The sequence below is a fragment of the Protomyctophum bolini genome (assembly GCF_963924005.1).
Source record: "Protomyctophum bolini genome assembly, chromosome: 8".
In the NCBI taxonomy this organism is placed as follows: domain Eukaryota; kingdom Metazoa; phylum Chordata; class Actinopteri; order Myctophiformes; family Myctophidae; genus Protomyctophum; species Protomyctophum bolini.
This window is the reverse complement of record NC_137869.1, coordinates 21,564,986-21,577,682: the sequence shown is the minus strand read 5'-3', so window position 1 is coordinate 21,577,682 and position 12,697 is coordinate 21,564,986. Positions and strand designations below refer to the sequence as shown.

Below are 12,697 nucleotides of genomic sequence, written 5' to 3'. Positions count from 1 at the left end.
TAGTGAATAGATGCATCTTCAACAGATTGTCTGATGTGATGATCTCAGCTTGGTATAAATATACTAGGCTAATGTGACACTGATCAGGTCAGATATACATTTAGGATTAGGAGCTTGCTAGACCATTTAAAGCAGGGGTTTTCAATTTACCATGAACCTGGGACAACCACCATGACTAAGAATCAACCTGGGGACCACTGACAGGGATTATGAATGATGAATCTTCACTTTTCTACATTACTAAAACTAAATGCATGGTCAGGGACCAGGACCACACGGACCACCAGTGGTCCACACTGAGACTGAGCACACTCCACAGACCACCAGTTGAAAACCCCTGATTTAAAGAGTTGTAAATAAGTTGTAATTAAGATTTATTTATTGACAATGTACACATTATCATATCACTTTAAAAAATAAATAAGCGGTGCACACCGCTCCAATGACAGGCTGCATGTGTCCCTGTGTCTATAGAGCATACCAAAATCTCCTTGAGGGGGTGTCAACATATGTGTCACGTGGTAGCGGCCGCGCTGGCCGCCATACTTGTTGGCTTGTCTGGTTTGTTTACATTGAGCGACTATCTGGTGTGCTTGTATACGTTCTTTTTATAAACTGACCTCACAATGGTGCAGACTTGCTCAGTAAATAAGTGCCACAGCAGGTCACGTCGAGGGAATGAGCCAGAAAACGGAATTCGATTTTCAGCTTTCCAGCATGGAGACAGCATCAAGGAACCCAGATTGACGAGTTAACAAAAAGACGTAGAATGGCTTGGATCTCGACTGTACGGCGCACGGGCGCAGAGACATAATGTTCAACAAAGTATCTAAGCACAGCCGTGTTTGTTCACAACATTTCCATGTCCTTGTAAGGTATTTGGGCCCGACGTTCTTTCTATCCATCCTGGTGTTGGTTCACTATGTTATCCCCAAGAACGAGCTCAACATTTACAAAAACATACCACCGTCACTCTATTCTGAGTGATGTAGGCTAGAGTTTAAAGCCCACAAGAATGGCACCGCTAGCTTTTCAGACGCCGCCTGGTGACGTACACGTTTTTACACCCTATATCCCTATGAACCGGTATGTCTGTTCTGTTTGGGGTATGAACAGTACCGTCCGCTGGGCGACAGCCTACAGGGCCTTTCACACTGAACACAATAACTACAACAATAAAAGTATAACCAACAATAAAACTGTACAGTACAGTACAGAGTACAGTACAATAACTATCAAAAGAGTGGTACAGTTTTTCTCATCCAAGAGAGTACTCTGACTCAGAATCACTGGACGGACATCACTGGACAGTTCCCAGCAGTTGCAATATTCAGTGGTTCTCAATCTCAACTGTGGGTCGGGTCCCCACGTGGTTTTAGGGGTGTCCCCAAAAGAAAGAAAAGAAGTGCATCAAAAATAAAAGTGCACCAAAAGCAATCAACAAACTATGCTATAAAAACTGGTCAAACATTGGCCAAATTGTCAAATAAAAAGAAAGAAAGCTCACAACACAATATTTATCTGTGGAACGGGGGGGGGGGGGGGGGGGCTGAAAGGGTTGAGAACCACTGGGTTAGGTTACTTACATAGCCAGCATGCTCCAGGGCTTGAAGGAGTTCATCTGCATCAGGCAGATTGTCTAGCTCATCAAACAGGCTGATGTCTATATAAAGACAAGCATGGAGAGATCATGTTAAATCCCACCACTTTTGTTTTCACAAACAATTCAAAGCTTCTCAATTTAGTGGTTTTCTCTACACATCTCATTTCTCATTATATAAAATTGAGCACATAAAGAAAATTTACTTAAGTTTTTTTTTAAATGAATTTAATTCAATTGTATTTTTTTCCTCATAATATAATCTTAAGCAACTCTTCAGCTAACCTGTTTTCGCATGGTGTTTTGGCCCCCAGCCCTGATCACTGTGCATGAATGTCAACTATGCAAAACCTTCCTTTTAACCCATTAAAACCGGGTGTCATTTTCGATCTGAACCACTTTAACCGTTGTTTTACAAGCTAGTGTGACGAGCTATGAGCTTGTGGATCTTTTTTTCTTTTTGCAAATCTATGAATATATAATTTTCTTTCTTTTTTTTAAAGCAAACCTTTTAATTAAGTCAAATCTTTTATTCTGGGGGTCCCTCCCTGGAACAACAGGGTCGTTAACATGAAGGATTGATCACCACGTACTGATATTATAGCAATTAGTAAGGGCATTTTATCAGGTATTTGACCAATCTGGGAACTAAATCGTTACCAAGAAATTTCTTCGCCAATGTGTTTCTAAAAGTGTCTAATAACATGTACTAAAAGTTTGAAATTCAACTCCCGGGGGAAATTGAGTTATTAGCATAATATGTGACCATACCCATAACATCCTATATAAAGAAAAAAAGTCAAAATTTCATCATTCTTTCAGTAGCATGTGACATATGAAACTAGGGGGTTTTCATGATTCTGAATCCATTCCAAGCATTAGTTTTGCACAAAAAACACTCCTTGGGAGGAAAACGGCCATAGCCGTCATCACAAACGTGATGAGGTCAGCACATTTGGTAGCCCTACAAGTCAGAACCCAATGGTACTGAAGTACCATAAATACCTTCGGATACGTCCTTCTGCGCTCTTTGAGGGCTTTTGTTCGTTTGAGTTATTCTGAATGTGTCAACTATAAGTACCTATACATACCGCTGCGAATATCTCCTGTGTCGCGGAAGCCGTTAAGTATTTAAGTACTTTGTTTGACGATTTGGTCGCTTTGATTCTTCTCTTCCTTCCTTATTTATTGACACCTCATTGTACCGCCTATCTGGCTAGCTAGTGGCTATAGCTATGACAGAGCAGATCAGAGGCAGGAACGTAGCCATGCACAAGCCAACCGCACATTGGGAGGCGGTACAATAAACGGTAAATAAACAAGAAGAATCAAAGCGACCAAATCGGTCAAACAAAGATTAAAAATACTTAACGGCTTCCGCGGCACAGGAGAATTTGCAGCGGTATGTATAGGTACATGTATAGTGTAAATGTATAGTTGACATATTCAGAATAATTCAAACGAAAATAAGCCCTCAAACGACGCAGTTAAGACGTATCCGACGATATTTATGTCTGCGTTCTATCATTTCAATACGAAAACACAGATACGCACAGCCACAGGGACCCCACGGGTAGCCCGGTTCGGCACAAATCGATTGGGCTGACCCAGGGGGTTCCGGGCTACACATTTGGTCAAGTTAATATGGCCTAATTTAGCCCAAGGAGTGTTTTTTGTGCAAAACTAATGCTTGGAATGGATTCAGAATCATGAAAAACCCCTAGTTTCACATGCTACTTAAAGAATGATGATTTTTGGCCTTATATATGATGTTATGGGTATGGTCACATATTATGCTAATAACTCAATTTCCCACAGGAGTTGAATTTCAAACTTTTAGTACATGTTATTAGACACATTTAGAAACACATTGGTGAAGAAATTTCTTGGTAACGATTTAGTTTCCAGATTTTCATAGATTTCTTACTAAATATAGGTTTTAAGACATGTAGAATCAGCCTTCATGTGTTATAAAATGGGCGGGGGGGGGGGGTGGATCTCAACGGGTATCTAATCACTCCGGGCGGCCAATTTCATTATAACAGGTGTTGCTGTTTGTGTTTTCACTCAAACACATGAATGCACGAAGCAGGACTCGGAGCACCCACTGGCGACACGAACTGTAAGTATAGATGCATAATACTCAAAGAAGCAGTACAGAGAGAGACCACAATAATTGAATTAAGAGTCGAAGTGTTTGCATCATCTCTACTTTAATGTTGACAACCAAATGCAATGCACAGTCAACGGTGTCGCGCGCCGAAATTAACCTAGTACAAGCTCGCAACAGTTGCAGCACCTTGTACGTATAACTATACATCTGAATTATTCGACTTAACCGCATGATATGATACATTATATGATATGATAATTATACAAAATAATATATTCCGATTATTCATGTGACACTGTCACTCACCCCACTCTCCATCCTGGTCGATGGCCATGAAGCCAAGTCTGTCGCTGTTATTATTATTCATCATAAAATTCTGATGATTTTCGATGTCTACTGTTAAATCGGACGACATTCTCCCTCGAATACATTAGGAACGGATATATTAAAATATTTTTGATAAATATAACTTGTCCGCAGTGCTATATTAGCATATATCCATGTTGCTGTTTTGTTTTCGGGGAACTCGATTATACTACTTCCTGATGATGATCATCTGTGTAGGAGTTACACGTACGTTTAACCTTAAATCTACGGGTGCCGTCAAGGGATATACGACCGTGACGCAACATGGACGCAACCATGCAACCACATTACAATTACAACTATACGCCACACGGTGGAAGCAATTAGTCTCCAACGGTGATTCTCAATCTCAACCATTTTCATGCCGAGGACGCCCCAAATTGATATATATTTGGCTGCGGGCCGCCACCTGAAAATGTTTTGTACCAGGGACCTCCAGAAGTGAATATTTTATTTTTCAAAATTATTAAATAGGTTCCAAAAATTATTGTTATTTATAAAAAATAAATGGCAGATCACAGCGCAAAATGGATAAAGTGGTGCTATATAAACAATAAACTACTTTAGCTGGGAATCTCCCTGAACTCAAGGACCCCTGGGACTCTGGGAGACCCCAAACCCCACTTTGAGAACCACAGTGATTCTCAACACTGTCCATTTAAAAGGACCCCCAGGCCAGGCCAGTTTCATGTGCTTTAGGTCAGGGACCCCCCCCCCAGTTAATAATAGCCTATTTATTTTTATCTCTGGGACCCCCAATCTGCAGTGTAAAATCCCCACATGTCAGCTCATGGGTCCATTTGGTGCCATTCATTGTGAACTCTCTCAGAGTTACAGTCACAGACCTTTAAGAGAGGCCATTTGATTCCTTCTGTCAATCAGTTGGAGACCCCCTGCCCCTGGAAGTTCCCCGTCAAGGACTGCGGCCTGGGGGTCCCCAGACCCCATGTTGAGAAAGTATGGTGTAGTCAGAGGTCCTGTAACCTACAATATGTATGGTGACGTTGAACGTATGTTCAGTCAGTTGTGGCAAACAATGCCACTTACTGTAGTGTAGAGACTGTAGATGAATAGAATTGCCCCCAGTGCCTCTCACATCTTGGGGCAATGCATGACAAAATAAAGACCAAACAAGACCAAAGATAGGGGTTTTCAACTGGTGGTCCATGAAGGTATCTCTTGTGGTCCCTGACCATGCATTTAGTAATGTAGAAAAGTATACAAAGATTTTGTATTTTCTTCCACAGAACAGTGCACTAAACTTTTGTGCACTGTTCTGTGGAAGCCTCACAGCTAGACGGTCCTGGGTTCGATTCCCGCTGGGGAGGGGAATCGGTGCCCATCATCAGTGCCCATACCTGAGGTGGGGGTTGATGAAAGGGTCTTTCTGCATGTTCTCCCAGTGTCTCCTAGAGTAGGTACCCTCACAAAAAACATGCTGTAATCCTGGTCTCTAAACTGCCTCCCCCTGGCCAGCAGGGGAGCCTGATGGAGGGGAAAGGAACTGGTTGGGATAACGTGTTCCTTCCATGCGCTACGTCCAACTGGGGAAACTCCACCCTGTCAGGTGAAAAGAAGCAGCTTGGACTCCTCATGCATTGAAGGAAGCATGAGGTCAGTCCGTTGCTTTTGCTAGGTTGGCAGAGGGAGTGTAGAACCCAGGATTATATTAGATAATTGACACTGGGTGAAACATTTAGAAAGAAATAATACCTGGGCTAAGCTTGATATAATTTGTTGCATATAATTTGTCACAAAAGTGACAAAGTCATGACATCAAGCCTCTCTCTCCCCATGCATTCAACAATCATGACCGATCAATCATGATTGTTGAATGCATGGGGAGAGAGAGTATGTGTGTGTGTGTGTGTGTGTGTGTGTGTGTGTGTGTGTGTGTGCGTGCGTGCGTGCGTCTACAGCTAATCTCCGGCCCCGTTAACCGACGGACACACACACACGGACCGAGTGCAAAACATACGCTGTCTCTCCCCATACCATACCTTTGGCCTGGTGTTGACAAAAAGACAAACAAAATGGGTCTTCAGTCTTCACTCATCTAAATTTCTCTATTCAAATCAAAATCATTCCTTCAGAATAATTCAGACAAATGCATTCAAGCAACATCTTCGCGATTATTAAAAGAACCTTTGCTATATAAAGTTCTGTACAGTGTGTACAACTGTAAATATACTGCCATGAAAGATTACACGCCTTGTAGGTCAAGTTGCTGGCATTCCATAATGCAGTGTCCTATGTAATAGATGTGCAAATAGGCCTTCATCAGCTAGACAGCTAGACAGGATGAGTTGTCAGAGCACAGAGCAGTGTATGGTAGCTCTGTAACAGAAGAAGCCTGCTCTTTCAAGGAATGTATTCTTAGACTCTGGTTCTGATTCTTAAATGGCATGGTCACATTGGTGTGCTAAAAATTCAGTAGCAGGTGTATGACAGGCTTAATTCTTAATTTCAGATCGGAACGATATTAACCTGAGGTGGACGTGGACCTGTTATTCCGCTTTTGGATTCGTTCTGGTCAATTGTGACACACTCATTCCAATCTTAATGCCAAACACTGACAGAGGTCAACCATCTGCCTGCAATCTCTAATCCACGTTCATTATACGCCTAATAAGACATATTGATCCAATGGCTTTATGGTCTGTCTCAGGGATGATCGGATAGGGACAGTTATGAATTTTGTAAGCAATCCTATTTCATGATCCATTGCTAAGGCCCAGATTAGAAGAGTATACATAATGATCTGTATGGTCTGACCACACTGCAAAATTATAACAATCAAAGGCCTATAAGAAGATTTTTTTTAAAGGAATTACTTAATTGCTAACCATGCAGATGTGCTATGATGTATTGATAATTTTATTTTTTATTTATTTCACTGACAATGTAAGACTGCAACTACTGGCCACTCTATGTTACCTTACCTCAAAGTCAACCGCACAGTAAATGTCTGGGTGTTCATTTAACTGAGAGAGATGGAAATGGAACCAAATGGATCCTGTAAGTGTAAAATGGATTGATTCCATTTGTATTCTCTCTGACTTCATTAGGAGAGAAACAGAAAACGATAAAAAAGATACATTAAAAATGCTGTGGCATTACCTGCCCTCTTGCTATATGCTCCGACAGAAGTCAATCAGTTCATTTTTCAGAATTATTCAGGTTCTGGGAGAATAAATGGAGGAGCCAAAACTATAAAATATGTTACCTAATGTAATATTAGAAAGCATCAAAATTGATTATTTTGTAACTGAATACATTAAAGATTATTTTGTCATGTGTATAATGTGTTGTGAAATCAATGAATACTTTGACAAAAAAGATGTTTATGAAATAATACATCCACAGAGCAGTGCAGAATAAAAGTATTGCTTCTGCCCCCAAAATGTAAAGTATTTGTTTAGCTCTATAAGCTGATGGCCATGCTATCTTTATGTGCATGTAGGTACGGTACTTTTTAGATGAATATACAGGATTTTGCATCGAAGACCAAATCACTTCAATGACGTGTGGAGCTCTCATCCTGTGTTGTGATGGCGATCTGGATTCTAGAGAGTCTGCCTGATTCCATTGGCATGGTGATGGGACCTATAGTCATTCCACTCTCATCATGTTGATTGTGTGAAGCCTTCTCCAGACAGAGACATCAGATTAACCTGCAAGGGGGGCAGAATGGTTTAGAACATCAGTGGAAAATGGATTAGAGGGCTTTGGTTGCATAGGAACTCGTACATTTATTTTTTATACAATATATATATATAGTTGATTGATTGTGGCCTCTTTGATCATCTCTTGTTTTGCTCAATAATGTCCAAAATGTCAAAAGATAAAGGGGGTAATGATGACCACTAATAAATCAATCATGACTGCATGCCATTTGTACTTGTCTGACCCTGATGTCAAGGCCCTCAAGAAGCAATGGAAATGCCAAACCTGACTACCAGTATATGTCCATTGGTCACTAAATCACCTTGATTATCAATAACATTCACTCAAATGTATCCCAGAGTTGTGACCTAACGGTTAGTGACTGTACATACAGTATCATACAACTTTACCTGCACATGAAAGGCAAGCCTAGATGAAGAGAGATAAACAGCCTGGGGCAACTCCTCCCAATCCAATTACTTCTAGATCCGCTTCTGTTCACATAGCCCACTGCAAGGTTATTATAGGGATTCAACAATTAGGTAGGCATTACAAGCATTTAAAACACAATGACTGTATAATTACTCCAGTAGTTCGTAATGACATCCATTGGCTGACAGGTTGAGTGGCTGGTTTGCACATACCAGGGGAGCGTTTTTTCTTCCCCCCCTCCCATTATACTGTAACTATTAGCACTATCACCAGGTTTCTGCTGTGTAACTGTGTAATCAATCATCAAATGATTTAATTCATCATGGGATGTACTTTATCTCAAGGAATGATGTGGCTTGTGAATATGGTCCATAGCACAAACAATCGAGCCACATGGCGTTGCGTGCAGGTTGTCATGACCTCGTCTGCTATGTATGGTGTCCTGAGATTGCTTCCTATGGTTCACTGAAAATCCATTCATGCTAGTTGATGATGGGTGACGTAACACTTGCATTTTATGATTTTTCTTATATAGTGTACATTATTGTTTGATTTTTACTCTGGACATATATTTTTTAACAGTCGCCTGTCTGTAATGCAATTAGTCTCATTGGAACAACAGTTTAATAAAGAGATACAAATAATAAAAGCAAAGACTCAAGTCAGGATAATACAGGAGTAAAGGCCTATTCATACTCCAGTTTTAGGGGATAAAGTAAAACAGAGACAAGTGCTGCCTGGGGTGAGCTTATCACCACGGCGTGACGTCATGTTGTAGTTTTCGGTGGTCACCTTATCACCTAAAACTGGAGTATGAATAGGCCTTAAGACAAAGGGTGAGAAATGTAGTCAATTATTGGGAGAGTGGAAACAAAACCAAAAGAGCAATCTGATTCATATTGCACATGTCAAACCACAATATGTAGCCTACACATTCTAATAATCTTTGACAGTGGCTGGGCAGTCAAACAATTCTCAGTTTGGCAGATAAACATAATTGGAGCATCATTAGATCATATTTAATCATTTAAAGTATAGTATAAAGGGCCTTTCTGTGTGGAGTTTTCATGTTCTCCCCGTGTCCCCTAGGGTAGGTACCCTCACAAAAACATGCAGTAATCCTGGTCTCTTAACTACCTCCCCCTGGCCAGCCAGGGCGCCTGATGGAGGGGAACGGAACTGGTCGGAATAACGTGTTCTTTCCACACGCTACGTCCAGCCGGGGAAACACTCCCCTGTCAGGTAAAAAGAAGCAGCTTGGACTCCTCATGCATAGGAGGCATGAGGTCAGTCCGCTGCCCCCCCAGGTTGGCAGAGGAAGTGTAGCGCCCAGGATTACATTAGATAATTTGACACTGGGTGAAAAAATGGGTTACAAAATCGTGGGATAAACATTTAAGGTAAAAAAAAGTTATGTAGTATAACAACTACTGTATAGTCTCTAGCTAGATGCTACCAGTTCATTTCACTGCTTATTGTAATCTACTAAGAACAAACTTTGATTATTAAATTAATTCTAAATGTGCATCATCGCTATCATGCACAAAAGTCTGAAGTTTTTGTTTGTTTTTACTCCCATGCATATGCACTTTCTCATGATTTTTTTTGTCTCCTGTTTGACACAAAAATCAGAGAAATAGACAAATAGTGAAAATTGTAATTTATACTTTGTCAGACGAACCTCAACAAAGTGTGTATTTTCAAGAAATTCACTCAAATGAACATTTTCAACCAAAAAAGATTGAAAACATAATATTTGTCGAGCAACTCTTTTCGATAATATGCATTAGCCTTAGGAGAAGTGGATGAGAGGGGCTCCAGAATGGGAGCTGGAGCCACATTTCATCTTTTGTGTCCCAGATTGATGAGCTATGAGATGGATGATGTTCTCCACTGTTGTGTGGCATTGTCTTATCCAAGCCTCCACAAAGGGGTAGGTCACTTATCATCTCAGGCTTATGTATGGGGCTGGAGGCGGGGGTTGTCAGAACAGTGAAGAGGGTCCAGGCGGGTGGGGGTGGTGGGGGTCCCTCTGATAAAGCCTGATGATGGAGGTGGGCTAATGAGAGCAAAGGCAGATGGAGAAAGCGTCTCCCATGACAACCCAGCCAGCACCGCCACACCACACATATCTGGAGCCAGAGAGAGAGAGAGAGAGAGAGAGAGTGTGAGGGACAGAGACAGACAGAGCATCAGAGGAGGACAGAACAAGACCAAGAGAGGGGGGGGGGGGGGCTTCTGTGTGAATGTATACGCATTAATGTGTATCTTTGTGTGTACGTTAGGAGACACAACTTCTCTTTGTGTATGTGTGCCATATGCATGCACACACACACACACACACACACACACACACACACACACACACACACACACGTGCACATGCTCATGTTGCATGGAACGGCCGTTATTTTTCTTGCATGTGTATGGATTTTATGTATATGAAGTACCTTTTTCGTGGCAGTTACTTAAATTCATATTGGCCTTTTTTGCTGCACAACTTGTGCTAGCAGGTGGCCCAGGTTTGTTAGGTTTGGTTTAGGATTAGGATTTAGGACATTGTTTGGTGGGAATGGTGCTGTGAATACAAAGGGATTAGTACTGCAAAGGGCTGCTTCATTGACTGTGTGTTTGTGTGTATGTGTGTGGAGTCGACTCGGGTGGGGGTTGATGGAATCTGGAGGTGATGGATGGATCTGTTGGGCAGCAAAATAAAACGGTGGTCAACAACCTGCAGTTTTTGTAAAATAAAAATAAAATAAAAAATAATGACAATTATTATTCTTAGGTCATATTATGCTAATCACTGAAAATAGTGCATTGTTTGATAAAAAAACAGAAATGTTACACATTAGATCCACAATAGGTTTTGGACCTTAATAACTTAAATGTCCAATGCATGGAATGGACAACGAGCCGTTTTCTCCCAAATAAGCTCGGCCTTACACCATCGGACCATCCTACATGACTTAAACCATGCCGCCATTAGTGGACACACAAAGAGAGATCTGACAAATGATCATTTTAATGTCCCTCTTTGACTTTAATGAATTTATACGTTATCCGGCCCTAATGGGGTTGGTGGCGGTGGAGGGGCTTATAAGGAAGGGGGCTAACAAATGAAAAGCCCTGATTAGTGTAGAATGAGTCCAGAAAAAAGGCCATTCATCTTGGTTAGCATCCTCCTGTGCTCTTTTTATGGGTCGCCGTTACAAGGACGGGAGCCGGGGTTGCGTGTCCCATTAACGGGGCAACGAAAGGCCCGCTGAGTGGTCAGTGGCCGGCGTTGACGGAGCGTCTGCCCGCTCCTCAGTTCAAGACTGTGAATGCCTCAGTGCGGCTTGACTCCTGAATAACCTTCTGAGGTACCGCAGGCTCACCCTTACATGACCCCACACTCTGAAGACAGATCTGGGGGGATTCCGGGGGGTCCTGACACCCGCACTCCCAGGCAGCTCCACTAAGCCTACTAGGTAAACACAGGGAGAGACCCCAGTTCAGTCAGAAAAAAGTAGAAGGCCTGCTATAACCAACATTTGGAGAGAAGTAGAAATCAAGAGAGAGAGACAGAGAGGAGGGGAGGGGGATGGACTTACTGCACAGTGCACACCTCTGAATGCCACACATTGGCAGCAGTAGGCCTACAAACTATGTATCCACATTGTGGATACATGGATTCCACAATATATGCCTATTGACAATATTACAGGATTTGACCGAACTTAAAGCTACACAAATGCATATAAATGTGCCTATATCTTGTTTGTTTTAGGCCTACATCAAACCAAGATATGATTACATGTCCAATTAGGCTATTGTTTCAATGGATTTTAAACCTTTGAAATAATAAATAACTGTCTCCGAGTCATCACTCTGTGATTCAACAAAGATTGCCTTATCTAAACAATTACATTTCTGTACAAAACTCAACTTTCCACAAGACAGACAGACAGACAGAAAGAAAAAAAAACTATTGGCAATTACAACACTCGGACTCTTCCAGTTCCAGAAATCACCATAAACCCGTTGTTCTCTGGTCAAAGTAACATTTTACTCCAGAAGATTGCAACACTGTACCGCCGCGAGGGAGAAGTTTCGTCATGATCGTGTTGGAGCTTGATATGGACAACTGTTGTCCCCCTCACTGGGCCCCTGACTGTGTAGACCTGGAGAGTCCAGATTCCAGGGCCCGGAGGGACGGGTCGCGGTCGGGCGTTTTGTGATTGGCTAGTTCGTTGTCAGGGGAACCACAGATTATTTTTTGGAGCTAAACTAATAACTGATGTATAGCCTACTTGGGCCGTACGAGCCTGGCTGTGATACCTCAGAAGGTTATTCAGGAGTCAACCCGCACGAAAATGGTCATGGATGATCTGTATTGGATCTACAAGCTCACGCTATGTTTTATAAGCTAAAGACTAAAGACACACGTAGATCTGAGTATTTACAATGAATCTTATTCAAATAGTGGTTTCATTGACATAGTTATTGTCTGCTGTCTCTCTATTCTGGCTTATATA

At 41.7% G+C, this 12,697-nt stretch overlaps 1 protein-coding gene across 2 annotated transcripts in view; it reads right to left on the bottom strand.

Moving 5' to 3' along the window:
• Nucleotides 1-4,252, bottom strand: part of atf6 (activating transcription factor 6) — a 49,036-nt gene extending 44,784 nt beyond the window's left edge. For both annotated transcript variants that reach the window (XM_080769381.1, XM_080769382.1), the window contains exons 1-2: nt 4,020-4,252; nt 1,587-1,663 (exon numbers count right to left, since the gene is read on the bottom strand). In XM_080769381.1, coding sequence (XP_080625507.1) covers nt 1,587-1,663; nt 4,020-4,128 — 186 coding nt within the window. In that variant the 5' untranslated portion in view covers nt 4,129-4,252. The remainder of the gene's footprint in view (nt 1-1,586; nt 1,664-4,019) is intronic.
• Between the last annotated feature and the right edge of the window lie 8,445 nt (nt 4,253-12,697).